Source organism: Microchirus variegatus, assembly GCF_963457635.1.
Source record: "Microchirus variegatus genome assembly, chromosome: 10".
Lineage (NCBI taxonomy): Eukaryota > Metazoa > Chordata > Actinopteri > Pleuronectiformes > Soleidae > Microchirus > Microchirus variegatus.
This window is the reverse complement of record NC_139811.1, coordinates 15,630,764-15,658,095: the sequence shown is the minus strand read 5'-3', so window position 1 is coordinate 15,658,095 and position 27,332 is coordinate 15,630,764. Positions and strand designations below refer to the sequence as shown.

At 39.3% G+C, this 27,332-nt stretch overlaps 3 protein-coding genes across 3 annotated transcripts in view; 1 reads left to right on the top strand and 2 right to left on the bottom strand.

Moving 5' to 3' along the window:
• The window catches only part of LOC310932622 (ras-related protein Rab-26-like), a gene marked incomplete at both ends in the record, with an annotated part of 36,719 nt that extends 23,394 nt beyond the window's left edge, over nt 1-13,325 (top strand). The window contains 5 exons of the mRNA XM_083895948.1: nt 491-543; nt 9,962-10,027; nt 12,267-12,323; nt 13,041-13,117; nt 13,226-13,325. Coding sequence (XP_083752074.1) covers nt 491-543; nt 9,962-10,027; nt 12,267-12,323; nt 13,041-13,117; nt 13,226-13,325 — 353 coding nt within the window. The remainder of the gene's footprint in view (nt 1-490; nt 544-9,961; nt 10,028-12,266; nt 12,324-13,040; nt 13,118-13,225) is intronic.
• Nucleotides 13,326-16,310: 2,985 nt separating this feature from the next.
• LOC310933520 (arf-GAP with dual PH domain-containing protein 1-like) lies at nt 16,311-23,698 on the bottom strand (the record flags this gene model as incomplete). The annotated part of the gene is made up of 11 exons (XM_083897029.1): nt 16,311-16,339; nt 16,416-16,644; nt 16,909-16,980; nt 17,117-17,179; nt 17,625-17,708; nt 17,967-18,113; nt 18,257-18,369; nt 20,499-20,581; nt 20,788-20,879; nt 21,581-21,711; nt 23,608-23,698. 11 exons carry the CDS (start codon nt 23,696-23,698, stop codon nt 16,311-16,313), a joined length of 1,134 nt encoding a protein of 377 aa, XP_083753155.1.
• A 741-nt stretch (nt 23,699-24,439) lies between these two features.
• On the bottom strand, nt 24,440-26,908 carry LOC310932498 (RNA-binding protein with serine-rich domain 1-like; the record flags this gene model as incomplete). Its single annotated transcript, XM_083895823.1, has 6 exons — nt 24,440-24,866; nt 24,993-25,134; nt 25,226-25,379; nt 26,288-26,393; nt 26,475-26,648; nt 26,748-26,908. The coding sequence occupies 6 exons, from the start codon at nt 26,906-26,908 to the stop codon at nt 24,761-24,763; spliced, it is 843 nt and encodes a 280-aa protein (XP_083751949.1). The 3' UTR covers nt 24,440-24,760.
• Between the last annotated feature and the right edge of the window lie 424 nt (nt 26,909-27,332).

The window sequence follows — 27,332 nt, the reverse complement described above, 5'->3', positions numbered from 1 at the left end:
TCTGGTTCATGCTCATTCCTCCTGGAGCTGGATCAAATCCGCTCAATTGCACACTAATACCTGCAATGCTCTATAAAGACAATGTTACAAAATGTATTTTTATGGGAAGTTTGTCTATTTCTTCACCAGGTTAATCATTATATATATGCTTTAAATATTAGTTTACATTAATTGCATGGAGTATTGGAGTAAGAGGAAGGCTGCTGAGCAACTTTTCAATAATGGATGAGAATTCCAGAGTTCACATGCAGCCCCTGATGATGACCAGAACAACCAAACTCTGGTCCACTTGGAAGATATTCACAAAAAAATGCACCAGGGTTCTGTTTAACTATATGTGATTTTGCACAAATTCTTCCAAATGTCATCTTTTTAATGCCTGTGCTCAGAGCAAAATGAACTCTGTCATAATTGGATCTGAAAGTAATTTAAAAGATGAATTAATAGACATTCATTTTAAAATGCTGTACTTTAATTCTGTGTCCTCCAGCTCTCCTACTTTTGTACGATGTCACCAACAAAAGATCCTTCGACAACATACAGGTAGGTTCATTTTAAAGACTTTGAATGATTTTATGACTGAACTAAGCATGGTTTCATTTCATTACTCCTTTCACAGACGATCTGTTTAAACAAAAACAGTGGTCTAATCAGATCAGTTCTGTCATACAAAAGGCTCATTCCTTGTTGATGACTGGCACAATGATACAGCTTGGTCACACCAAGTTGTTAAGATTGTTGTTAACCCACAAAGTGAAAGAAGAGCTCAGATAAGTTGAATATAAATACAAGAGAACAAACAAGAGCAGGCTGAAAGTGATTTGGTGTTTTTTTTTTCCCTCAGGATTACAATGACTATTTTGTTGTCCCTCCCTCTAGCAAACAACCAGTCACTGTTTTCTCAAATAACCAAATGCATTTAAATTTATTAACTTAAAATTATGTTTTATGGGGCATGTTTTCCTCCTCAGTGGCTACCTACACCGCAGCTTCCACAGAGAACAACTCCAGTTCAATTGAAGATGACATACAGTGCACAAGACACATTTCTATGGAGTGTGAGGGGGTGAAAAACATCACGCAGTGCACATACTAACTCTGCTTATGAACAGTGCACGCTCGCTGAACCACCGTTTGTGCTTGATGCAGTCTGACAAACGGAAGCCATGAAAACAGATTCGATGATCGAGGATGAAACTGATAACAAATGCACGAGCACTTTCATGCAACGGAAACCATTCAGTAGAGCCGAGAATTCCATTAACTACATGAGTAGATAGACTGGGAACACCTTAACATGAGAGACGGATAAGTTTTAATACAATAGTACACCCTTATTGATATATAAAATAATAATAGTGACAATAAAGTAATGTCATACTACTTTGGTACGTATTTGGTATAACTTTGCATTAAGTTATAATAGTGAGGAGGGAGATTCTCAACATTACCACCATTTTACCTCCTGTATTTGTGAAATAATTACTAGTTTGGAGTGGATTATGTCTCCATTGCCATTCCTCAATGTGTCACTGATGTCAGACGGACCGAGGGTCACGTCAGCCGGCGTCACGTGTCATCAGACCAGCTGTTAACTGCTGTGCAGACAGCGTACCCCGCAATCTTCAACAGCTTTAATTGCCGTCGATCATCGGATAAAATGTCTCTTTCGGAGCAGCGAAGGGGCTGCAAAGGGGCTGGAGAGGTGATTCATCACCGCTTTCTGCCAGAGATATACGACATGCCCATCCACCCTGAGAGATCATTAAAGCAGCAGAGGTTGCTTTTTTAGCCCCAGGTGTGAACAGCGGCTCGAGGAGAGAGGGAGGATGTGTGTGAGTGCACAAGCAGCAAAGGAAGGACATGTACAGAATGTTTTGGGGCAGGCAGCAGCAGCAGCAGCAGCAGCAGCAGCAGCAGCAGCAGCAGCAGCAGCAGCAGCAGAGAGTAACAAACTGTCAGTCATGTCAAACGAAAAAGTTTCCTGCCCTGTCAGTAATGAGCTGGATTTGCTACACGGGACGGTTTAGCTTGTCTTAGCTCTTCATGGTATAGTGCTTCACGCACTCTCATGAAGAAGAACAACAGCAATACCACACTCCCACTAAACAAAAGCAACACAAACAAAACTCTTTAAGTCTGTGTTAAAACAGGCTTTTGAGCAGTGGAAATTGGCATCCACTCCTGGGTCAAATGACTCTGCATCATTTTCTTTGTCTTTCATTTCTTAGAACAAAATGCAAATTCCAGCATCATTTTCCCAACGCAAAACACAATGACATGTATTCATTTGATAGCAGTTCAATCAGCATTGAGTTTGAATAAGGGAAGTAAATCAAAGTAAAAAATATTAAAAACAAAATATTGTAAAACAAAATCACAACAAGGGACTAGTAATGCGTCCATTTTTATAGCAGATTGACCCAAGTTGAACCATCCTGGCTATATCTGCAATTTTTTGTCCCTTCAGGCTACGTTTACACTAGCTGGATATTTTTAAAAACTGATATTTTCTTCACTCCGTTTTCCAAAATAACTATGTGCACACATCATCGTTTTCAAAAAAGTTGCAATTTATTTTAACCCGCATAAATAAGCTGTCGAGAGCCATCAGAACTACGCCAAGCCTGTGGGCGGCAGTGTAGGAAGAAGGAGAGAGCCATACGAGCCAATCAGAATCCTCATCGACAACAACAACAACGACTGACCTCTCACCCTCGATGTATGGACGTAACTAAACAAGTGACCTCAGCGATGATCGCGACATCCTAAAATTGTCACGCCACTCCACCGGGACAATAATCTCATTCTCAAAGTTCTCCTACCAGACAACAGTCCGCCCAGGTCGGACCCAAAACCGGCGATGCTGACGGTGACGCCGTCTGGCTCACCTCCGAGCCCTAATATGTCTCTGCTCCTCTACGTAATATAGGAGCTGTATTTGCAAAGAACCAAATGTAAAAAGGTCGCATTTTGGGAGCGTAGATTGCCTAAAACTCGAAATCGCCGTTTGTGTGTAAACGAAAGGCACAAACGCAAGTCTCCGTTTTTAATAATACCTAGTGTTTAAATAGTAGTATATAATACCTAGTGTTTAGTGTAAACACAGCCTCACTCTCTTTGTGCTTGACCTATCACTCCTGTGTAACAACAGCGGTACAAGACAGTAAAAGTGAAATTTAACCAGGCACAGTCAAGTTCTCCTCTGCCCTGTTCATCCTTCTCCTCCTCCACATCCCTCTCCACTGCTCCCACATTAAGTCAGTGTCTATTACAGTGAGAGTGGATAATGCGGGTGGCAAGCTGCAGATGCCTCCTAACACACAGCTGCTATAACGAGCACTAACTCATGTTAATGAACACTAATGGTGATGAATGCCACTCTGACAGAGACAGAGAAATGAGAGGGGGGTTAATCATCCTCTCATCGTCTGCCCTCAGACTTCACTGCAGTGTGTCGTGGTTTCCTCCAGCTATCGGAAAACATTTCAGGCACGTGAAGCATTAACACCGTCAGTGCTGTCCGTCATCTGCTGCAGAGAGACTTTACTTGAGAACCAGACGTTCCAAATATACCGAATATCAGCTGCTTCCATACGGATAAGTGGTATGAAGATAAGTGTAATTTCTTACAAGGGGACATATGGAAAATCAACTTTAAATCCTTATATTTGGTGTGAAAAAGATGACTCACTCATGTTTTTGTGGCCCTCGTCAGTCTAAGTACAGGAGATAAAACACGCGTTGTTGACTTCCGTGCTCAATTGGACGCCACAATGCGCTTAATTCCTGGAATTGTCGTCTCGTGGAGCTCCGCTTTGTCTGTATAACACGCGAGAGAGGGTAACGGTATCCGAAAACCAGAAATCCACGAAGTCCGCGAAATGTTCTATTCTTGCCTCCACAGTGCAAACAGGGTATAATATTACCCCTTTAAATCTACACAGGACTTATTTTTTTCTCTACACAAATGAATTTCAATTTCCATGATTGACTTCCTTTTGAGTTGAGGCCATGGTTACGGTCGAGTTTTTTTGTTCGTCTTGGTCTATAACGTCTTCCCGCCAAGTTTTGGAAAATTCGGTTGAACTAAATGTTGCCTTCGTTTTCACCTTAGGGGGCACTATAGGGTCCGAGAACTATGCCAATATCGCATTTTTGCCAGACCTGATCTCCATGCAAAGAGTTTTCATGCACGTCAACCCCCTCAAAAATGACCACAAAGCCACGGATATAATAATAATCTGAAGGATAACAACAGGTTCCTTGGACAAATTTGTGCCGTTTCGGCCCCGGGGCCAAAGATCCATTCACACCTGCTTTGGTGATTAAAGAAATTCTTAGAGAGACTAACCTCTTTGGTGCAGCTAATGAACAATTTGTGTTTTTTCTAAATAAAACTGTTTGTTTTTCTTCAATTTAAATTGATAATACACAATTTTAACATGCAGTAAATTGTTAAATAACAGCCAGATATGGAAATTTATTCTGGAAAAAAACATGTACTCACAGGACCTTTTCTGACCCTTTTATGCTAAGATTTAGAAGAAGAAAATAAGTCCACATATCGAGGCTTAGGCGTTAAAGTGTTAATTTAAGGACATCTTGGGTGTCATCGGTTAAAATGCATGGCCATAAGAAATGAATGGGTACCATTACAGTATGTTAGATTTCCAAGTATTCATTGTGCAAACTCCTACTAATGACAATGATGCTTCACACAATTAATAATTATTTAAGCGTAAATTTGCAAGTCTGGTCGTTTTTTCTCCCCCTTTATCCTCACTGTCATAAAAACTCACCGCTGATGCTCCGCTCTCCTGTCCATGTGCATTTGTTCTCAATGGAGCCGCAAATGTCGATGGAAGAACTGCCAAACACAAAAACAGCAACACACATCGTTCATTAATGGGTAAAAATACTGCATAGTTTTGCTTTTATATATAACCATGTCCTTACAAAACACATCAAAGTTTGCCTTTGTTAATGCCAACAACTTCTGCACATACACATCTGCCACATGGTTTAATGGTACATTAATCATTGCACACTAGTTTATGTGTTGTATTTTGAGATTATTCAACCACCTTGTTTTGACCTATTGAACACACTATATCATTCATCTAATAATTTATTCATCTAATAAATTTCCCATTTTATCTTCATACATTCTTAATTTGCAGAAATAGAAGCCTATTAACAAGGTTGTGGGTTTATAAATTAGTTGATTTAACTCTTCAAACTTGACTGTGCAACCTACAACTATATTGTAAGAAAAGAAAATGAAAAGTTTGGTCCCTTTATAAAAAGAATATACATATAGATGAAATGGTGCATTAGAATATAGGCAAAATAAGCCCCCCCCCCCTTTTTTCCAAAACAATGACATTAATTAATTATGACAACAGATCATGTCACTTTCCACTTAGGAATGATTGATTTTTATTTAAGTTTATTCAATGCTGCTCAAAAGAGACTGAAACAGACTCAATGATGAGGATTGGCCCTTGTGTTCAACATCGACAGCACAAAAACAAATTTGAGGAGAGCGCTGAGGGAAGTGTCACACATTGACTCCGAGCACAGCTTCTCAAAGCACATCAGCCACGCAGACACCCCGTCAGCTGCTCTTTTATAAACATAAAAGCTTTTGTCTTCTCCGTCAGGCCTCAGAAATCAGCTTTTATCATTGATCTGTCTTATTGAAGAGATCGTGTATGTGTGCGTCTGTGAAAATCTGCATAAATCAGACCCCACAAACATCAACACATGTTTATGTATTCTCAATCTTTTTTTTTGTTTGGATTAAATCAGATGTATTCACATTGGCTGTGCACCTACCCGCATGCATGTGTGAAAACTCTCTTCTTGAGAAGCCTCGAGTGTGACAGGATCTCTCCGAGTTTTCCTCCTCGTCTTCCGGCGTCAGACAGAGACAGTGTCAATCCATTTAGCTCAACTGCCTCATGGAGCCTTAACTTCCTCTCTGGGGGAAGAGAGGCTCGACTTTCTCTCTTCGCTCCTCTGGGTTGGCTCAGTCTCTGCCTGCTGTTGAGAGCAGATGTCTCCACTCTGTCAGTCGCCGTATTACTCTGATCAAAGTTTGGGGAGAATGGCATCAGCCCCTCCAGCAAATCTGCTCCGACAACTGCAACGGAGAGAAGAAAGTCGGATCATGTGGAAAGATTATGGAGGCGTCATGAGAAAATCCACATTAAAGTGTAACTAAACCCCTAAATCGGGTGAAAAGCAGTCATCTATATTGTTATTCGCTGTAGTTGCTTTTGCTTTAACCCTTAGAACACAGAGCATTTAGGCTCAGTATATACAGAGGCTAAATAATGTGCAACACAGAGTGTCTTATATCCTGTTTTTCAGCACAACCAAGAGGGAATCAGATTCAGTTTTTATAATTTTTTAACTATGTCAACACACCTAAACAAAAAGTACTCAAATTGTATTTTTAAATCCGTTTGAATTTGTTTCCTTGGCTTGTTTTTCTGAACGAAAGCAAAAATTCTAGTCTATTTCCTGACTTCTGCACAATGAACGCTACATCCAGTTATTTATTTTATTTAATTATTTCTTTAGTATGTAATATGCAATATAAAATTAATCATAACTAACACAAAAGAAGACAAAAAAGGCATTTTGTAAAGTCTGCAAGTGTGGCCTATAAACACACACCCAGGATGTCCATATAAGGAGTTGTGTATCATTCCCACAGCAATTTACCTTGGGTGCAATTGCGACACAGATCCGTGCGGTATGAGCACTAGGGTTAAATAGCCACTGCTTTAAAAATGTGCCTTTCTTCGTCCACACTAATAAAAAGAATTAGAGAAGACCGCTGAGTAAATGGTAACTGCAAATACGTATTTGTTGTATACCCAACAGTGTAGAAACTGATAACGCAACAACACCTGGATGTCTTCCCGAACAAAAACCAAGACTTGGTGTTGGTTACAATGCCTCGATCTTCTGCCAGAAGCCGTAGGTGCTGCCGTTACTTGGCCACACAGACACTGCCGCAGTTTGAACATTTCAAAATGTAACCTTGATACAATCAATTATTACTATTCTCAAGTTTTAAAGGACAACTCAAAAAGAAAAAGCAAACAGCAACCTCTAAATCTGCACTCCAGTGTTGTGTTCTGTACTTGTACACATATTTGCTTTTTCCTCTCTGCGGCAACAAAAGACGACATCTGATACGAGGCAACATCAGAAGTATCCTCACATACCTGCCAGTGACAAGTTCAACAAAGTCACAGTGCTGATGCCAGCAGCTGTCTGCTTGACTTTTACCTCACCTGCTCTCTGATACAGTCTTGTCTTTCACGGTCTCTCTCCATCTCGTTGCCTTTTGTCTCCGTCTCTGGCCTTTGTCACATCAGCCACAGCGCTGCCGTCTCCTCTCCTACAGTTGAGCAGGCAGTGGGTTTCTGCAGTGGCATTTTAGCTTTATTAAATGTAATACTATGCAGAAAATATCATCCAATTATTTCTTATATGTAATCTTTACGTTGACATTTCAAGCTGCTTTTTTTTTTAGCCTTACAAGGAAACGTGTACTTCCTGTTTGACAAGTGTGTTTCCACACTTTTTTTGGGGGGGAGGGATTTAATGCCAGAAATGTGTATTACACTTTTTTCCACTAGGTCACATTGTCATTAACTTTTGGCTTCCTGAGCATTTTGTACAGAAATCCGAGTGTCATAGGCTTGAATAAGAGATTATAGACTTATTTACAGCCTGGATCCTCCAAAAATGGAGGTGGACAAAATAAAATTGTGAATTGGAAGTAACGTACAAAGAAACTAGATAAACAAGGAATCAACAAGATAATGTTTGCTGATAATTGCCACCGTATATAGTGGTTATGTTGGACCAGACATGGGGAATCTGTTAAGACTGGTATTCCACTTTCAAAACAGTTCAGCATTCAAAAAACAAAATCAATTTACTTGTCTCAAAAGGCAGGATCAGTACAAACAAATCCAAAAAAGGCAAGGCAAAGGCAGAAGTCAATAACCAGGCGATAGTAGTTATAAAAAAAAATTAAAATAAAAAAAAACAGATCACAATGACTTACTAGAATAGGTGCAAAGTCAAACTGTCACAGAGGGGAACGTGAACACAGTTTATACACATGAGGTAGAGGGAGACAAAGACACACAGGTGAATCTAATGAGGGGCGGGGCATGAGCAATCAACACTAGAGGGAAAACACACAGGGGCAGGAAGTGAAGGGATCTGAAACGAGAGGAGAGCTAATTTTTCAAAATAAAACAGGAAACATGAAATAAACAAAGAAAAAAAACATGAGCTTAAGGGAAATGCTGAGATGTATCCTGTTACCTTCTCCCATTTTTACTAGGGAGGTGAATCTTAGGGTGTCTCACAATTCAATTCGATTCTGATTCTAAGGGTCACGATTCGATTCAAAATCGATTCTCGATTCAAAAATTGATACAATGCATAGTGTGTTAAGGCAAATTATGGCATCAAAACAATACTGTTTGTCTAAGATAATGTGACTTTTTAAATAAACTGATTCCAATGATGTAATCACACAACGGTAAATGTATGACAAAAGTTAACATTCATTCATTCAAAACAAATAAAAACTTACTTCCTGTACAAAAAAATAACTTGCATAAATAAAAGCTTAGACTAGCTGCCTTTTTCTCCCAGAAGTTACAAAAATAAACTGTACACAAATAACACAAACTGGTGTTTTGTGTGGTTTTTCAAAATAGAAACTTAAAAAAAAAAAATTATAGTCTTTTTTTAAGTTTATGAATCGATTCAGAATTGTGGATGATTAGAATCGTGTTTCTTATGTGAATTGATTTTTTCTCCCACTAATTTTTACATTTGACATTTGTTTTCCCACCTAACATCTCTAATAATTTACATTAAAGCAGAAAAGAGTTCCAGTGAGTTACATAAAGCTGCAACACATTTTTGAAAGACTCACATCCAACACTCCAGTGGTCATGTTGTAATATCTGGTGTCGGATGCAGTGGAGCATAGAGTATAAACCAGGCTTCAGGCACTATCTGTGTACACAGGCTCCTTTATTTACTCACCTCCTGGTGAAACATTTTGAGCAGATTAATATTTGATTTCATTGCTATGGAGATGACATTTAACTGCATTCGTCCTGGAAACAATCTGAATCATCTAACTCATCCATCTAAATAAGCACATTTTCTTCCTTTGCAATTCCCCCGGCGATTGCCAAAACGTGATTGCAGGGCTTCAGCGTGTGTCCAAAATGCTGCCGCCAGACTGCAAACCAGACAAAGCATAATCACATCTCCTCATTTTCGGCCTCATTTTGGTGACTGCGGGTCCATTTTAGAATTGATTTCATATGTTTAAGGTTGTGTTTGTCATCTCCCACTCTGTGTGGAAGACAGCGCATGAACCGTGAGGTCTTTTATATCAAGATAAATTCACCTCTGATTAGGATACAAGGAAATATTCAGCGCATATTCCCACATAGTCATGCAGTCACAAACGCAGTCTGCTCAGCTTTAGAGTTTCAAACTGCCTTTAAAACAGGATGAAGTCATCAGTGTAAATTAAACTGCCACAGGTAAAGGGTTTTTATACAGTAACAGTCACGGTAATTCTCTTTGTCCTTGCCTCGTCTAAACTGTCTGCACATTTTTTTTTTCTCCCTTCTTCCATATTCATCTAGTCGCTCCCACTTTCCCCCTCCGCTTCATTCGAGTCATTAGATTTAATGTCGAGACTCGTCCTTGTCACGTCCCAGACAAGGTTTTCTTTTCCCAGTGCCCGTTTTTGCATACTACACATTTCAACTTTAATGTCTCTGAACTCATCAGTTTAAGTTTTCCAGTGCACAGTTGTTGTTTTACTTTTCTAACAGTTTCACGTCTTGTCTCTCATTTGTCTTTTTGCCCTGTTGTTGTTTGTTTGTTTCAGGCATGGCTGACTGAGATCCATGAATATGCTCACCAGGATGTTGTGCTCATGCTGCTCGGAAACAAGGCAAGGGAGATATTTATTATGATAAATATTTGCAACTGTAGGTAGCAGGGCTGCAGCGATTGTTCTATTAAATGATTGCTAAATTAACCATATATAGCTATTTTGGTCTAATCGTTTTGTGTGTGTGTTTTTCAATAATTAAAACAAGCTTTGTGATTGTTCAGCTTCTTAAATGTGAATATGTTCTGGTTTCTTCATTCAAACAGAATTATTTCGGTTTGTGGACAAAACAAGACATTCGATCCACAGTTGTTGTTTTTTTACATAAAAACAAGACCAAACAAGTACTTGATTAATCTAGAAAATAATACAGATTTGATTATGAAAATAAAATAATAATCTTAAATTTGCAATTTAACCCACCAAAATATATTTGTGAGTGAGAAATATTGGTCAAGAAATTGCACTTAATGTCACTTGTTCTGAATGTTGTACTTTATGAATTATGCAAACCAGGTTTATTATGAACGGACGTCTCAACCGTTTGGTAGAGGGCTGTATCTGAAATATTGTAGGGTCTAATTAAAAAAAAAAAAAAGATTATCGTTATTGTTATCATAAGTGAATAAAAAATGCAAATAAATCATTTTTCCTTTGCTTTTCTTCTTGGTGTGCACCATAAAGGGTTAATTTGCAGCCTTAATAGGTTCTTTAGGCTCACAGTAGAACTAAGCAATGCTCTTGACGTGCTTATGTCTTAGTGTTTGACTTTTCTGGATCTAAATTACAATTTTGGAAACTTAAGTTTAGAAATATTCCATATGGGAATTTTGCAGTATGACAAAATGAAAACTTCACAAAAAATAAAAAATAAAAAAAATGATTACCCTATATGAAAAAATAAATAAATAAACATTTTAACTGATCAAGTATGTAGACAGAACCAGATTTACCTGTGCCATTGTTGTCCAAAACCTACATAAAGTGCTTAAATGTGCCAGAGTGGAACTGAGTGGCATGGTTCTTCTCTCATTAAAATTAATCTGGACAAACTATTCTGAATCACATCCTCTATCTCTCCAAAAGGCTTGATTAAAAGCTTGGATGTGTTTTATGAAGCTCTTAGCGTTTCACTCTTCAAATGATACCAATGTTAATTTGCATGTATTTTCAATAAGAACATGGGAAAAGCCACTGGAAGAAAAGTGTATCAATAAAGTATATAAAGATACTATCTATCTATAAGATCTGCCAATCCATTTGTAATTTGTTGATATTGAAATGTTTTCATCTCTGTCACCCTCCTCCAATGTTATGGTTGTCAGCTTCCTTAAAATACCAAAGAGGAAGAAAAATAGTAGAGAGTATTTCTTAGTAAACCTTGGAGCTCTGTCCACAATGAGAGTCAGTCTTGACTTGTTTGCTGCCACCATCGCAATTTTGGTGTTTTTCCACTACATAGTAGCGCCTCGGCTCGACTCTAATTTAATTTTGGTGTACTGAATCATTAGATTCAGTTAAAGGTGCACTATGTGATAAATCTAAAGCAACTGGCCATAAAATCCTCCTAATATGTCACAGAGACTCAGGAATAATGTTCATATAACAAACTGAAGTCACCAACAACAACAGTACAGACAAAATATTTGCATTAAAAAAAATATTTTGCAGACTGCAAATCATGTTTTGGCATGTGGCGCCACCTACCGCCGTCTACCAATCATTGCAGTCAGTAGAGTCTCAGCTGCCGAGCAACCACGGGTTGCCAGTTACGTCAAAAAACGAAAACCTAAAAGACCTCGGTATTTTGAATTTGAATGTAGTAACCGTTTTTGGCCACATTCTTACATATGGCACCTTTAATTAAAAAGATTAATTCTGTTCTCTGTCTGACACAGTCACTGGACTGAAATACGGCAGCAGGGTTTGTTCATTTCTGGGTTTTTTGCTAAATGTTGGAAATTTAACACACGTTTTCAGTATTGTTAAGTCTTTTTAACTGATCTACAGTTAAAAAGACTTAACAATACAGCTTTGATTCTTGTGCCTCTCCCTGTGACGGCACAATGACCAATCAGTGCACGGCAGTCTGATGACGTCACGCGTAGTATCGGCTCAGCTTGCTTGGAACCTCGTCATAGCAGGTACTAAGATAGTATGACACTATTCTAATGGAAATGCAAAATAACTTGCGCCGTGCCGAGGCGGGTCGAGTCGAGTCGCGCTAGTTGGAAATACGCCAAAAGAGAGGCTTGTGACAGAAGTTCACGGTTGATTTGTTTCCCTATCTCACTACTAGGCCGATGCGACCCATGACAGGGTGGTGAAGAGAGAAGATGGAGAGAGGCTTGCTAAGGTGAAAAAAAATTTTTGCTTTTGAACTTCCACAGCTGTTGTGAAAAACCTGTATTCCAACATGAAATCAAGACCCATTTATGGAGGCAGCGACTTAATTTATGTAAATGTGAATTTGAGGTGTCTATGGTAAATAAAGTTATGAATATTTCAGACTCTTCTGCTCTAATGTGCCACCAAATAAAAGTAATATGACAAAGAAATACCACACACTGATAGTAGATTAAAAAAAACATAATTTGTTAAAGATTTATCTGCTGATTTGATGAATAATAATAATATCAGAGCTTCAAATGCATCCACCACACACACTGAAACCAGGAGAGGACATTTTTATCATTCTGCTGCACAACAAGGTCCACAAAACAAGGAGTAAGCACATTTTCCTTAGAGGTGAGAGCAATAAGATACGACTAAATAACTTAAGGTTAAGAGCTGCAGTGCAAAAAAAAAGGCAGTTTATCAGTTTTTATCAACTTGGAGTTAGAGTTCAGAGCTGGATGCTGCATTTGATAGCAGTGCTGCCTCACAGCAAGAAGGCCACCAGTTCAACCGTGTCCAAAAACATGCAAACATTCACGACCCTCATGTTGAGGACAAAGCGAGTAGTGAAGATGAGTGAAGTTCAGAGTTCAAAGAGAAACATAAACCTGTAATAACCTCTAATTTGATGTTTAACAGTGAGGATTTTTAACTGTCAATTGCTTTGACACCGCAGGATTTTGGAGTTCCCTTCATGGAGACCAGTGCCAGGTCAGGTCTCAATGTGGAGCTGGCTTTTACCGCTGTGGCTAAGTGAGTATCATTCTGTCTGCCAGCACTGAGAGAGACGCTTTGACACTTTAATGTTGTTAAAACATTTACCAACAGCTAAAGCGCTGTTATTTTCTTCTTTTGTGTCAGGGAGCTGAAGCACAGGTCTGTGAAGGATCCCAGTGAGAAGTTTAAGCTGCAGGAGTATGTAAACAAGGAGATGAAGAGCAATGGGTGCTGCAGGTCTTAAAAAAAAGACTCCTCCAGTCACTCTCTGGATTTATGTGCGTATCACTCATCTTCACATACAAGTGTGTGTTTGAGCGTGTTTATGTCTGACCTGATCCGAGATGAGGAGCGAGCTCCATCAAGGTAATAGACCGGTTTGTCCTTCTGAGTCTCCGCTCACAAACCGCTCGGTACTCCATCGCCCTGCACTCATCTCACTGCCTTCATCCATCTTGTTTGTCTTACATAAATAACTGTGCATCACTTTGTTGGATTTGATCATCGAGGGACTTAACCTTCGTTCAGAGACAAGATATGTGTATTTTAATGCCATTCGTGTCTCACTTACACTTAAAATACATTTATTTGAATTCTGTGTTCTTGTTGAACATACAGATTGTTGATATAATAGATGTATCGTGATTTGTCCTCTGTCTACGGTTCAGTGTTTGTCTGTACTGTCAGGCTCCGTCGAGCCGCTTTAGCTCACCAGCATAAGAAGAATTTAAATAGAACGTACAACAATGAATGTTGATTTTTATATATTACAAAGAAACGGAGCATAAAACTGCATCATTAGTTATAGTAATCTGTTGTGTTGGTAATTTACGTTCATGCTAAGCTTAAAATAAGTAGTATGATATATGACAAAGCATGGGAAACAGAAATTAGCATTAACATTTTTGGGGGATTTTGTTTTTCTGTTATGGAAAAGCTGTGATGCAGCATTTCTTCTAAAAATAACAATGGTTTGTTTCTAAATTATTTCGATAAAATAATGGCTTGCCACTAAATGTAACCTATTGGGGTTATAATGGTGTAAATACTTCACTTATTTCTGCATGTCTCCGTGGGGCTTTGGAAATAAAGATGATAGTAACTGAAGTATTGTACATGACATGTATATTTCCACTTTTACCGTTTTAGTTGCTCTGGTTTTCCATTCATAAATATAAAATGGGTTATTAGTGCCACAATGACCTTTTAAAAAAGGCTTATGTGCCTCTTTTTATATGACAGTTCCTTTGGGGTCGGGTAATTTCATCTCAGTCATCAACTTGATCTATATCTATTTATATCTATATAGTATTTGCTGTACAATCACTCATCTTGATGTTCTCTGTATTGATTTTGCTACTTAATAAAGTGTATTTTCTTTCTTGTAAGTGAAAGTTAACCACAATAAAAACAGAAGGTTATGTTTGCCCTTTGAATAAAGACCATAAATCACATTCATTTGGCACAAAAAGACTTCAGCTCAGAGCATGAATGGCAAAATATTGTGTGCAGTGGACGTTTATATCTGCAGTAGTATACCGTTAAGCTGCAAATAGTTGTTAAACGCGCATATTTGATATGACATGATATGTCGTATCAGAACAATAACAAAATAACTACTTTGATGATGGCAGAAAGCAGCATGGCATCATGGGAATCATTGCCTGATGCTGGTGAGATACTTCACTTATGTTTCAGAGACCCGCTGTTATTTTATTTATTTTTAACCTTCAGTACTAAGCAATAAGTAGTCAGAAGCTACAGCAGAGACGGTAAAGCAACGTGCATGATGTTATTAAAAAAACAACCACAATAAAAATGCCCCATTGCCTTGAATAGATTTAAAGAGTGTTTTGTGAAGTACACTGCATTGAGCTTCTCATCTGACAAACCTGAACCAACACCAGCGTCTGATACATGTCAGATGCCTCTAGGTAACATTTCCATCTCTGAAACAGCTGATATTGTCTTATATTGTGTTAAAGGAGTTTCTGCTTAAAAAAATGTTCAAATGTAATTTGACTTGTTAAGATGTTTTAGATTGAAATAGATTTTGATTTCAGTAACCTCCCAATTCAACAAATGACCATTTCCATTTCTTTACAACCTATAAAATGATTTGAAACTCTGTTGTGCGTAATCATTTGGAACAGTGCATTTCAAGTTATTGTTGGGAGGTTTGTTCAATAACATTCCAATTAGTCTCTAATCATATTTAAACATCCGGTTTTTCACCTATGGAGTAAATGTTTTGTAAAAACACATCGTCTTTGCCATGTTGATGACATTTGCAAAATCTAAGAACTTTGCCTTGATGAACGATTTTTGTGTCATTTTATGCAGGAATAGACAAGACCCTGCCCCGGGTGACTGGCTCAGTCATAGCGTAAAGCCGTGCTGGTCGCTTCGCGCGTCTTTTCAGTGACAAATGTACATGTAGAGACCAGCAGGACATTAATAATTCTCCACTCAATAATGTCCAAAATCATCTTCAGGAGTTTCTCCAGCAAATGCATAAATTATATTTTTTATACACTGGTTTGATGAGGCTTTCATGACTTTGCATGTGTGTGTGCGTGTGCGTGTGCGTGTGCGTGTGCGTGTGCGTGTGTGTAAATAATCAGGGAACATAATTGATTTGTTCTTTACAGTTTTACAAAAGCGGTACAAGCTGTCAATGAATCTCACACAAAGCTGATTGAATGTGCATTAAGATTAAAAATAGCTTATTGTGCCCGCAGTACTTGGCACCATATTGTAGAAAGCTGCTGACGGCAAATTAGACAGTTAAAAAAACATAAATAAAAATAAATATTGTGCTCAAACATGGAAACATTAAGATTACACTTTTAGTCTGCCTTCAACTGACCCTTGTTGGGAATTTAAGAAAAACACTGCACTTTTAACACCATACTAAAATCTCTCCACATCTGAGCAGCAACAGAAACACAAAAGTCAAACACACATGCATAACACCTGCATATTCAGGTCAGAATGACTGTCCTACTTCAAGTATGTAAGTTACACTACATGACAGATGAGTTAGACTAACATTGAGAACATTAGACTCCCTGGAACATAATGTAGGTTAAGCATGACAGTTAAAATTGTGGGAGAAATATAACTGCAGATGAAAACCATCTCATCTTAAACGTCCATGTCTTTGTCAACCTTAATTGTATAAGCGCTGCCAAGTCCATATCTCCAGTTCCTCGACAGTAGAACATGGTCATGGTTTGTGTTTAAAATAGGCCTCCACTGCAGAGAGAAATGGAAAATATTGATGTTTTACTTAGCAAATTTCATACCGACTTAATTAATAGTTTAAATTTACCTGCATACTCCTGAGGCAGCATCAGTCTGTTAACGACAGCCTGTAAAGCAGCCATCCAGTCTCTCTGCTCGTCTTCAGTCTCGCACGTAACAAGGAACTTCCTGTCTGGGGTCACTATGGTGATACCAAATGGCCAGTTGTAGCCCTGTACGTTGGGAGGGAGGCCAGGAAGCACAGTGTAGTAGTTTTCTTTACTACCAATGAACACCTCGCCTCGCGCATATGCATCCTAAAAGCAGAGAGGAAAAAAATAGCAATCTTGCTGATTTCACTCAGCAACTCTGAATATTTAAGTTTTAGTTTAATTAAAAAATACAACTTCTGCTTTGGTCTGTTGTACACCACCAACCAAACATTGCTAAATGCACTGTCTGGTGCTTCCAAATTTCAGCAAACGGCTTATTTTGATTAATAACAGACACAGCTGCACCATCTACTGGTTGCATTGTGTAACTGCAGCAGTTTCCTGCATTCTGTCATGCAGCTTTGATACCAGTGGATCTTTGAAGTACAGGAGTCTCCTGTCATCCATCGAAAACCACCTCTTCTTGAAGCCCTCCGTGTGCTGTGGAACACAAACCGAGGCCCAGTTCAAACAGCTTTCATGAATAACATAACAAGCTTGGCATATTTCTCTGGTTTAGTTTACTATGTTGTAGTAGTATTACATCTTTTAAAAAAAAAAACATATAGGCCTTTACCTTTGGACCAGTCTTCTCCATGTAACCCTCCTTTATGTAGTTCCTTGTTAGCTTTGGAAGCAGCTGGACAAACATCGAGAAAATACTTGAAATTTTCATTATGAATACATGAAAGCAATAATGCAGGGAAACAGGAAGGCATGCAAGAGCTCTGTCGAAAACACGTGTCAAACTCAAGGCCCGGGGGACAGATGTGGCCCGCGAGTGATTAATCAGTCTTAAAAATCTGTGTTAAAATAGGTCTATGCTGCTTTAAGGCGTGCGTTGCCCATAAACTACATTTCTCACCACTAGATCGCAGTGTATCATTGTGTATATGCATCATGCGACGAGTGAAACTGAGATTGAGACTGTGATCGCAGCAGAATGTGCTCAGAATGTGAAAATGAGTTTGATCTGGTCTAAAACATTGTTGTAAAATATCCTATATTTATTATTTTTATTTTCTGAAAGCCAGGATAGAAATAACAAAACCAATCGTGTTAATGAAACTCAAATGAAAACTCACCTCAGACTTGGGAGTCCCAGGAAAAGCCACCTGCAGGTAATTAAACCTGGCTGCTCTGATGGCATTGAACCAGTCCACCATTTCCTTCAGGACGGGACATCAGAAAGTATAAATGACTGACTCGCACAAAATCTCAGCCCTTTTAGATGTTTTTGTTGGGAATGTGTCTTAATTTAACCCTCTTATTTGTTGATCTTTTGCAGCCTGACACTTTTTACACTGATATACTTATTTGTAATGACAGACAATTTCCACCAGATGGACACACGTGCTCCTGCCTCCTTGGACACACTATAATGTTGCCAACCCAGCAAAGAGACAGAGGCACATTCCCCCCCTCACCTTTCCATCCTCGTGGTAAACAAAGATATTCCTTGTGCTGTTTTCCTTCAGATAGGTTATCTGCAGGCCATGGGCTGTGCCAATTTTTGCCGGCTGAAAAGTGGCATTCACAGTGTTGATTCTCATTATGGCTTTGGGCTCTCTGGCCTGCGAAGGAATACATTTACATAGAAGACAGTCAGTGGCAAAGTCTCCTTATGTCCTCAAACATGGATCTTGTAATATAATAATATACTGTTTTAATAAAGTTGGTTAAACAAACACAGATGAGAAATAGAGACAGCACTCACATCATGCTTGTTGAAGTATTTTAAAACCCCCTCCCGTTCGGACAGAATAAATTTTCGGCTTAGGTATTGTCCATTGTCTCTGCCTCGTTTCCATAGAAACCCCTCTCTATAACCTACCAGGAGCCACAAGGGCCCCGGAGGGAAGAAACAGAGAGACAACACATCAGAATTTTAAACAAACCACTAAATAACTCGAACTCTAAAAAAATAAACCTCTCAAATAACAAAAAGAGAGGAAAATTAAGCTACAATTGATACTTGTAGGCAGCAGAACAATATGTGAAACATGTGTGGCATATGCTAACCTTATGAAACCCACTAAACATTGTTATTTTGGCTTTTTGGCATTCTCCACACAGAAACCACTGGTTCTTTAGTCACTAGCCAGTCTCTGAATATCATCATCTGCAGTTTGGTGCCAGGAAGTTGTGTTCAACACTTTTTTTAAAAACTGAAAATAGGTGCCTGCTGAGAGTGGAAGTGAGCTTGATGGCAGATAAGGTTGCTGGTTATAAACATTCAAACGTTCTGTAAAACTGCAGGGAACTACATATTATACTTTCAATTACTGGTTAGTGCAGTTTCCATGATATTATCATGATAGGAAACAAGTGGATATCTTATTTCTGTATGTATTCATTATAGATTTGTAAATATAACTTTTCCCTGTATCCTTTCGTCCAATACATTGTGAGAGCATTAAACAGCTTTTACAATTCACATTACATTATGCACCGGTGGCAATCAAGAGTGTGAGAAATCTTACATAATATGACCAGAAACCCTGCTGACACTGACTTCTCTGAACAAGTGTAATGTCACTGTCCCTGACACACGTGTAATACTCTTCAATTTGTAGTCGTTGACCACAGACAGCAGTTAACTACTGGTTGAGCAATGACTTCTTCACTTATTCGTTTATTCAACAACGTTTTGTTCCACCACCTGGAGAGGGGGAGAGGTCAGACTGTCCACAAGAACAACACAGCAGAGAGTAAAGAGGAGGAAAAAGTGTGCCGTTTTGGTCCAGTGCATTAATCTTTCTTCACACCACTGCTAGTTTCACTTTTACAGTCTATGGGCAATGTTATGTAGAATACTTGTGCACAAGAGAGGCCATTCATTGTCTATGTCAGAGCCGCATGTTCCTAAACCTCTGCACAGCACAACACAACACAAGAGACCATTGACTGAGAGGGAGAGGGACAGTTTGACAGTCATGAGACTATAATAATAGAGCTTTGTTTTGTCTACCTTAAAATGCAGAATGTAATTCTTTCACTTTTTGTCAGTTATTGTATGTATGTAGTCCACAGAGCCATTTTGCCTTTTGTCTGTGACACATTTTATCAGCTTTCTCCACTTGTCTTGCAACAATTTCATTTTTAAATGTCATTTTGTGGAGAGAACCCTGTTACTATTGTGTGCAAGTGTATTGTTTTTGTGAAATGTCAGGTTCAATTTTATCTCTTTAATAATTGTTTTTCTCTGATCACTCAGTCAAAAGGAACTGTTTTTTGTTTTTGTGTGTTTTTTACATCACAATCTGTTACCTCATCATGTTAATGGTTTGTAAACCTGACTCAGGTTTTAAAAAATAAGCTCACAAGTAACACAACAATGTATTGAAATGTTTCGGGTCAGAAACCATGCTCTCTACAGGTTAAACTGATTTTACTTTTGCACAACATCCTGTTTCCGACAGCGAAGTTACAAAGGGAAACAGACAATAAAACCTGATAGCCACTGTGGTTGGTGACCATCTTGTTTTATCAAAAGAGCTGTTAGACATGGCTTACTCTAGACACAGCTTCCTATTTCCCCTCGAACTGTTGTAAGCATAGTACGTTGCAGTCAAACAGCCAATTTCACAACATCAAATCTGAACAAACACAATAGTGATAACATGAAACATTTAATAAACACTGAAATGTATTTGTAAACACCTAGAACACTCGTGTTTATAGCATTGGGCAACACTCTTCAACAGCTGCAACCATAATATTAGTATAGAGGGAGAATAAGACTGATGTGTAGAGTATATGCACTCTGTAAGGAAGAGAAACACACTGAAATCTGGTAGAAACAGAAGCAGTGGCATTAAAAATATTGGTAATGTAGAACAAAAAACAGAGACACACAGGGAGATGAAGGATGACAACACAGCTCCTCGTTCCTCCATCAGGATGATGAAGGGTGTGTTTTGAGCTGATAGCTGCTCAGAGACACAATCAGTTCTCACCTGCAGAGTACGGCTCCTGCTTCTCGACGCACAAAAACTCCTTTCTCTCATACTTGGCTCGGATCCATTGATCCCGCAGGAGCCTGCAGGAGAGATGATGTGATGTTTACTCCCATTTTGTCAGCCTCCAGGCGACAGTTCATGCAAACGTCTTTGCCGATGCAGAGTGATCAGAATCGCAAGGAAAAAGCAAGATCGAGGCGAAACAGCTCTGTAGTCACCTATTGATTACGCAAGTGGCAAGAACAACACTTCAGATATAAAAGTGAGCAAAGACAATATGACTTACGTGCAGTCTCTGTGTGTGGGTTGGTAGTAGAAGGCAGGAACTATCTGTTCATATTTGACCTTGGCAGCATCGTTACCCGCAGAGTCCATAAACTGCAAAAGTGCATTAAAATGTATTTGGTTGATGAGGGCTTATTCAACTTTTAGCTGCAACTATTTTACTAACGTGGCTCTGTATACTGGATTCCCTGTCTATGATATTAATAATAGATCACACCCCACTAAAACAAAACACAAGCCATCAAATCCTCATCTAGAGACACTTGTGCTGCTATCAAGGCAGATGCTACATTTGGGATCTTGTATAATAGGATGCTTCTGAGCAGGGATCGACACAAAGTTTGGAAACAATAGTATGTGAAGATGAAAAGGTGACACATAGAAAGGAACAATCTTATAACATCTGCAGGCAAATCAAAAGCAACAGCAGCATGATGCAGTGTGGCTGGTCTGGAAAGCACAATATTTTAAAATGTGCCATGACCCTGTGACTGTTTTAACCTCCAAGTCTCAGGAGCACACACACACACACACACACACACAGCAGTGCATCTGCTGGCTCATGCATCTATTCAATATGTCCAGAAAACACAAACACTTGTCTTACTCGGTGATGCAGGGGCAGAGCGACAGGCAGAGAGTGATGCTCACAGTGGAGCAGAGTGGGACAAATGAAGTCACCTCATGTCAAGTTTTAGATCATAATCAATGCTCGGCCTTCTGTCACAAATGATCTGGCTTTCTGCATTGTTCACGGTGTGTGTATAAATATAGTCAACAGCAGCAGTGCTCACCTCCACCTCTGAGGAGCTCCATGGATCAAGCAGGACAGACTTCACCTTGCTGATCTGGGCAATGTTTCTATGGAGACCTGAGCAGCTGTGACACACAAACACGCCCAGGGTATAGGATGCCCACTCTGGCTCTGCAAAGAAAAGACACACACACACACACACACGTATCACACAGGGGAAGTGGGTTTCCCATGTCGCATATATGCTCAAATTAGTGCACACGGGAAGTGGGCGGGCTCAACTTCTAGCTCAGCTTTATAAGTGATAAATATCTGAGTTTCCTGTGTGGTGGAGGGGGTGAGTGAGTAGAGTCTACCATGTTTCATAGATAGCTGCTTAAAGTCCCATATATCATTTAAGAGGGTTTATTGGTAGAAATTGAATGTTTGTATAAGTGTATACTCACTTCATACATTAAAAGCATAGCCTTCAGAATAAGGTTGTTGTTGTTACCGAACAAATGGACAAATCAGCCATTTAAAAGCTTATTATAGAAAAACAGAACATAGAAGTCCATGCCACCAATTCTGAAACACTGGGTACCTATATTTCATCATCATCCTCTGAATACATATTTTTATGACTGTGTTATCAATTGTGTATCATGCGTCTGTAAAATTAGAAACAAAACAAAATTAGTCACACGTCACCCAGCAGACACATCATAACGATTATGTTGTTTATGTGAGAAGCTCAGCGAAAGGTCAGATTGACAAAATAGTAAACATGACTTTAAAGGGGAAAAAAGCCTGATTGAAACCGTTTTATGTTATTACAAATTAACAAGTTGATTTCAATTCAGGCTTGTGAGGAAAGAGACACGGACAGCATCTCCTATACTTCAAAACCTCACTTTCAGAATCAAGACTTTGCTGCAAGGTAAGAGCCAAAGAACTAGGGCAAGTGTGAAGTAGACTGCATCAGTGAGCTGGAGCAACTTCAACCACTGATGATGACGACGATGAGTTCACAGTAAAAATATCATGATGGGGGGAAAATAGAACTTCCTTGAGCGTAATCACAAAGATGCACACAAGTTACACTAAGCATCTGTACAAAAGAGACAATGTGGTGGTGTGCAGTTAAAAAAAGCTGCTTTTTTCTCTTTACGCTGAAACCATATAATGTCCAGTCAGCAAATAAGATTACACATTTGGCATTAAAGAGAAATTGAATATGGTCAGTATTTGTCAAATATATAGCAATATGTTCTTTTTAAATATAGAATAATTACAAAAGCATATACACTTACACAGGGCAAAATATCTTGTGAATATCTTTCACACCTACACACAGAGATGGGCCTCACTGAAACCACATCTGTTTGCACATGTACTCAGCTGCAGATTTGATAATAGCAAACCAACTCAGTGTGACCTGGAGGATGTATATGAACACATCTACCAACAACAGGTGTACATTTGACTCCATACAACCTAAAGATTACGTGAAAACATTCTTCTGAATTTGTTAAGTACAACTTAAAAAGAAACTCAAGAACAAGAGGCAGTTCAGAGTTCATAATTCTTCCACAGGGTTCTCAAATAGCGTGCATAAGTTATCAGGAGGTTTGATAAGAATGAAATTAAATATTAAAAAAATTCACCAAAAATCAACAAAAATGCCATTTCCTCATTCTGATTGCTTGGTAGGCGGCTACTTACAACAGGTGAAACAGGGTGGGAATAATTCTGAAAAACACACCAAAGGCATCGTCAACAAGTCATTTTTATTATTATTATTACAGAGTATTTTAGAAGAAGAATATTTATAATAATTAATTTCATACTGTTTCACAATTATGGCACATATCAACACAACTTCACCTGTAGTAAGTAGATGCCTACCATTGGCAACTACTACAGCAATCAGAATGAGGAAATATATATTTGTTGATTGAGAAAATGTCTTTCGAAAACGAATATCAAACCTCCTGCTAACTTATGCACGCTTTAACAAATTGAGTACTGAAGAGATAAAGGAGGAGCAGAGGTCACTAAAGTGACAGCAACTGTCCTTCATCCTACCTGCTGCTCCACAGTCGGCACAGTTTCCATTCCCAGGTTTTTCCAAAAGCTGTTTCAAACACATTCTGGTCTTTTCTTGGTCCGAAGCCATAATGAAAAGAGCTCTATTTCTGCGCACGGCGGTTGAAACCCTCAGACGCCCATGCGTCAAAGTTTCTTGGAAGCTCTGGAGTCGTTTGGTCAGTGCGTCATGGCGCGCCGAAACAATTTAGGCGGAGTGTGGTTACAAGAGCATCCTTCTCTTTTTATCGGACTTCTAGAGAGTGAGTGAGACCCCCAGCGGTCATTATGGCGGTGCACACACACACAACATACACCCAAGAGTGATCAAAAACCAAGGAAACTCGACCTACCTCACACTAACACACTCTCACGAAAGTAAAGACAAATTGTGAAAAATAAATAAATGCATAGACACGAAATATATCACATTACTGGTCATTTTTCCTAAAGCAGGTCAATCCTGGCTCTTTGTTAACCGTACATGGTACAGGTGTTTGTAGTTGTGTTGATTAAGAGGAGGGCGGGGCTTAGATGGGAATCACGGGTGTCATTCTCAGGATATCGGGACTTTTTTTTATTTCATAGACCTGTGAACATGCATGTTGAGATTTACCTCACTAAATCAGTTATAAATTAAGTTGGTATCTGTAATGTTGAATTGCTGCCTTTCCATCTTCTTTAATTCCTTTATGTTGAGTTATTGTGAGGCCATTTCTGTTTATCATTTCTTATCTTTATTATCGTATTATTAAAAACAGACACATTAACGTAGGGCGACACTGAAGCAAGCTTGGTTAACAAAGGTTGACAGTTTTGACTGTTACAAACTGACGCATATAAAACCATTTCCATCACCTTTATTTGTCAAAAACTCTAAAAATTTAGAACGTGGTAAAAAGAAGAAACCCTTCAAAATAAAGAAATCAAACTGAGAAAAGACACTGAGCCAAACTTTTAGGATCGACACAAAATAAAAATAAAAAACACACAAAAAACTAAAAAGGAAAAATACTCCACTTCCTACATACACATGAATGTTTATATTGGCTACAAATCAAAAGTTTTAATTTGTGGTCAGTCCACACGGTCCATCAAAGCTCCAGGTGACCTGCCGAGTGATCACTTGGTATCTTGAGGCAGGAAAACCCCTCTATCTGGAGGAGTTGGAGCTGGAACGAGAACGGTGACGTCTGCGACCAGGAGATCTTGAGCGAGAGCGGCGGCGTGGAGGAGACCGTCTCCTCGGGGAGCGAGACCTTCATGGGCATAAAGAAAATACAATGAAAAAGCAAAGAAAAACTGAGCACATATAGCAGTTTTAATAAAAGATTGACTGATCGAAGATGTTTTTTGAGAAATGAGGCTGGGGTTGCGAGACCAACCTTCTCCTCATCCGCGGAGGGCTGCGACGCCACATGGGTGGTGGTGGAGGCATTCTACGAGGGGGAGAGGGTCTGCGAGGTGGAGGACGGACTCTCTGAGCCAGCACGGCAGACGCAGAGATTTCCTGTCCATCAATCTGACCTATCAATAACACAGTTGTCACAGAAGGTTACTCAATGTGAATGGCCAAAATAAGCCTTTGAGACAGAAGCAGTAAAACACAGAGACTCACCTCCGTCCATGTGTTTGAGGGCCTTCTGAGCCTCCTCGGAAGTCTCAAACTCGACATAAGCATAGCCCCGGGACATGTGTGAGTGGAGCCTATCCATCGGCATGTCAACCATTTTTATTTTCCCATAAGTGGAAAAGATTTCCTGGATGTGGTCCTGTGTGTGAAAAAAACCAAAGCATTTTTTAATGAGAAATTTGATTATCTGTGGAAGAATTTTGTTGAGCAAAACACTTAATACAACAGAATGATGACAAAAAGATCAAGTTCATTATATTGAACCATACTTTACTTTTAAAGCGGACCTAGACCGGAAGTTCCTACTAACGCTGTTTTGGTGTGTATCTGCGTCATTACCTTGTTTATGAAGCCCGGAAGTTTCGAAAACAAACAGTTCAGCCATTGCTGAGAACGCTGTGTTTATTGTAATCTCGGGGCTTAGCGAGATCTCTAGAATCCCGTAATAGTTACGTAAACTCTGGTTCTCCTGAACAGCAGAACGTCCTGCTCCACGCACTAGTCCGGGCACATCCGGTTGCGTACATTGAAGCGCAGAAGAAGAATAAAGTCTGTTGTGGAGGTGTTTCATGAGTGACAGTGTCTTCTGACTCCGGGTCTGACTCTGGGTCAAAGTCATAAAAGGGACTGCAGCGGGGAGTCGTGAAGAAGCTATTTTTAAACACTGTTAAAACAATGTTTTGATAATGAGGCGCAGTGCATCCACCGTTCCAGAGGGGGGAGCTACGCTTCTGAGAGCAGGTGTGCTGAATAATACTGGCCAATCACAAGACTCTGTCTTCTGGGGGTCAGAGTTCACTCTGAAACATCGCAGCTGACGAACAGCGTCAGAAAAGAGGATTTCAACCTGCTCGTTTACAGCAACTAGGAGGTTTTTGACCATAAAAACAAGTTAATGTATGTAAGTAGACCTCCATAACTAACATTTATGTGCAACAGGACCACTCTATGTGACCTTAAACACATTATTTTATTTACCTAACATTGTGTTTCTATGGTAAAGTCATGACGTCAAGTCATGTTTTCGTACGTGGCAAAGCTACTTACCTTAGTGACATTCCTGGTTAGCCGTCCCAGATGAAGTTTGGTTGGTTTAGGGCTTGGGGTTCTTTTCCTCCGTTCCTTATCATCTCCCTTCTTCTGTGTTTTGGACCTGCACATTCACAAACAAAACACTGATTAAAAAGAAAAACTGCAAATGTTGTGGAAAAAACCGTGAATGCTGTGCATTTACCCTGAGCGTGAGCGGCGGCGGTTGTCATGGCGTCTGCGGCTGGGACTTGGAGAGCCCGATGAGCTGGAGGAGGAACGAGAGCTGGAGGAACGACTGGAACCAGATGAGCTCGATCCACTTGAAGACCCCGAACTGGAGCCAGAGCTGCTGCTTGAAGAAGAGCTCGATCTGGATCTGGTCAATGTTAAACCAAAAGAAAAACATATTTTAGCACAAAATTTATACATTTAAGATTAAGAACAATACTTTCTCATGGATTTAAAAAAAGCAAACCTGCTGCTGCTACTGCCAGTGGAGGCACTGCGTCGTTTCCTTGCTTTTTCACGTCCTCTATCTCGGTCTCCTTCCTTTGTACCACTCTTTTCTTTGGTTTTGTCTTTTGTTTTTTCCTCCTCTTTCCGTTTTGTGGGTGAGGGTGCCCTAAAATCAGTCATAATAATGAAAGTGCTGTTATCAGCACTGCCATTCGATTCCACCAATTCTGACTCCATTCAAACCTGGAATTAACTGCAATAATCTATGATAAGAGCCCCGATCAGAAGTGGATTTGGTTAGAAGCAACTGAGCACACCTGTCATTAACATCCTGTATATGCAAATACAAACATATGTCGGTAATGGGCAGGGATGTCAAAATGTGAAGAGAAAATTAGATTTTTCACTAGTCTGGCTGGTGTGAATGGTGAAGAGCTGTTGTCCTTTGTTCCTTTGTTGTCATACAATTTATTTGTGTATGATACTTTGTCAAAATCCATAACAAAGACACCACCATAACAAAGACACCAAAAGTACATTAACATCATGCTGGAATCATTTGAACCAACAATAAATCTAAGTTTTGGCTGAACAACTTTAATGT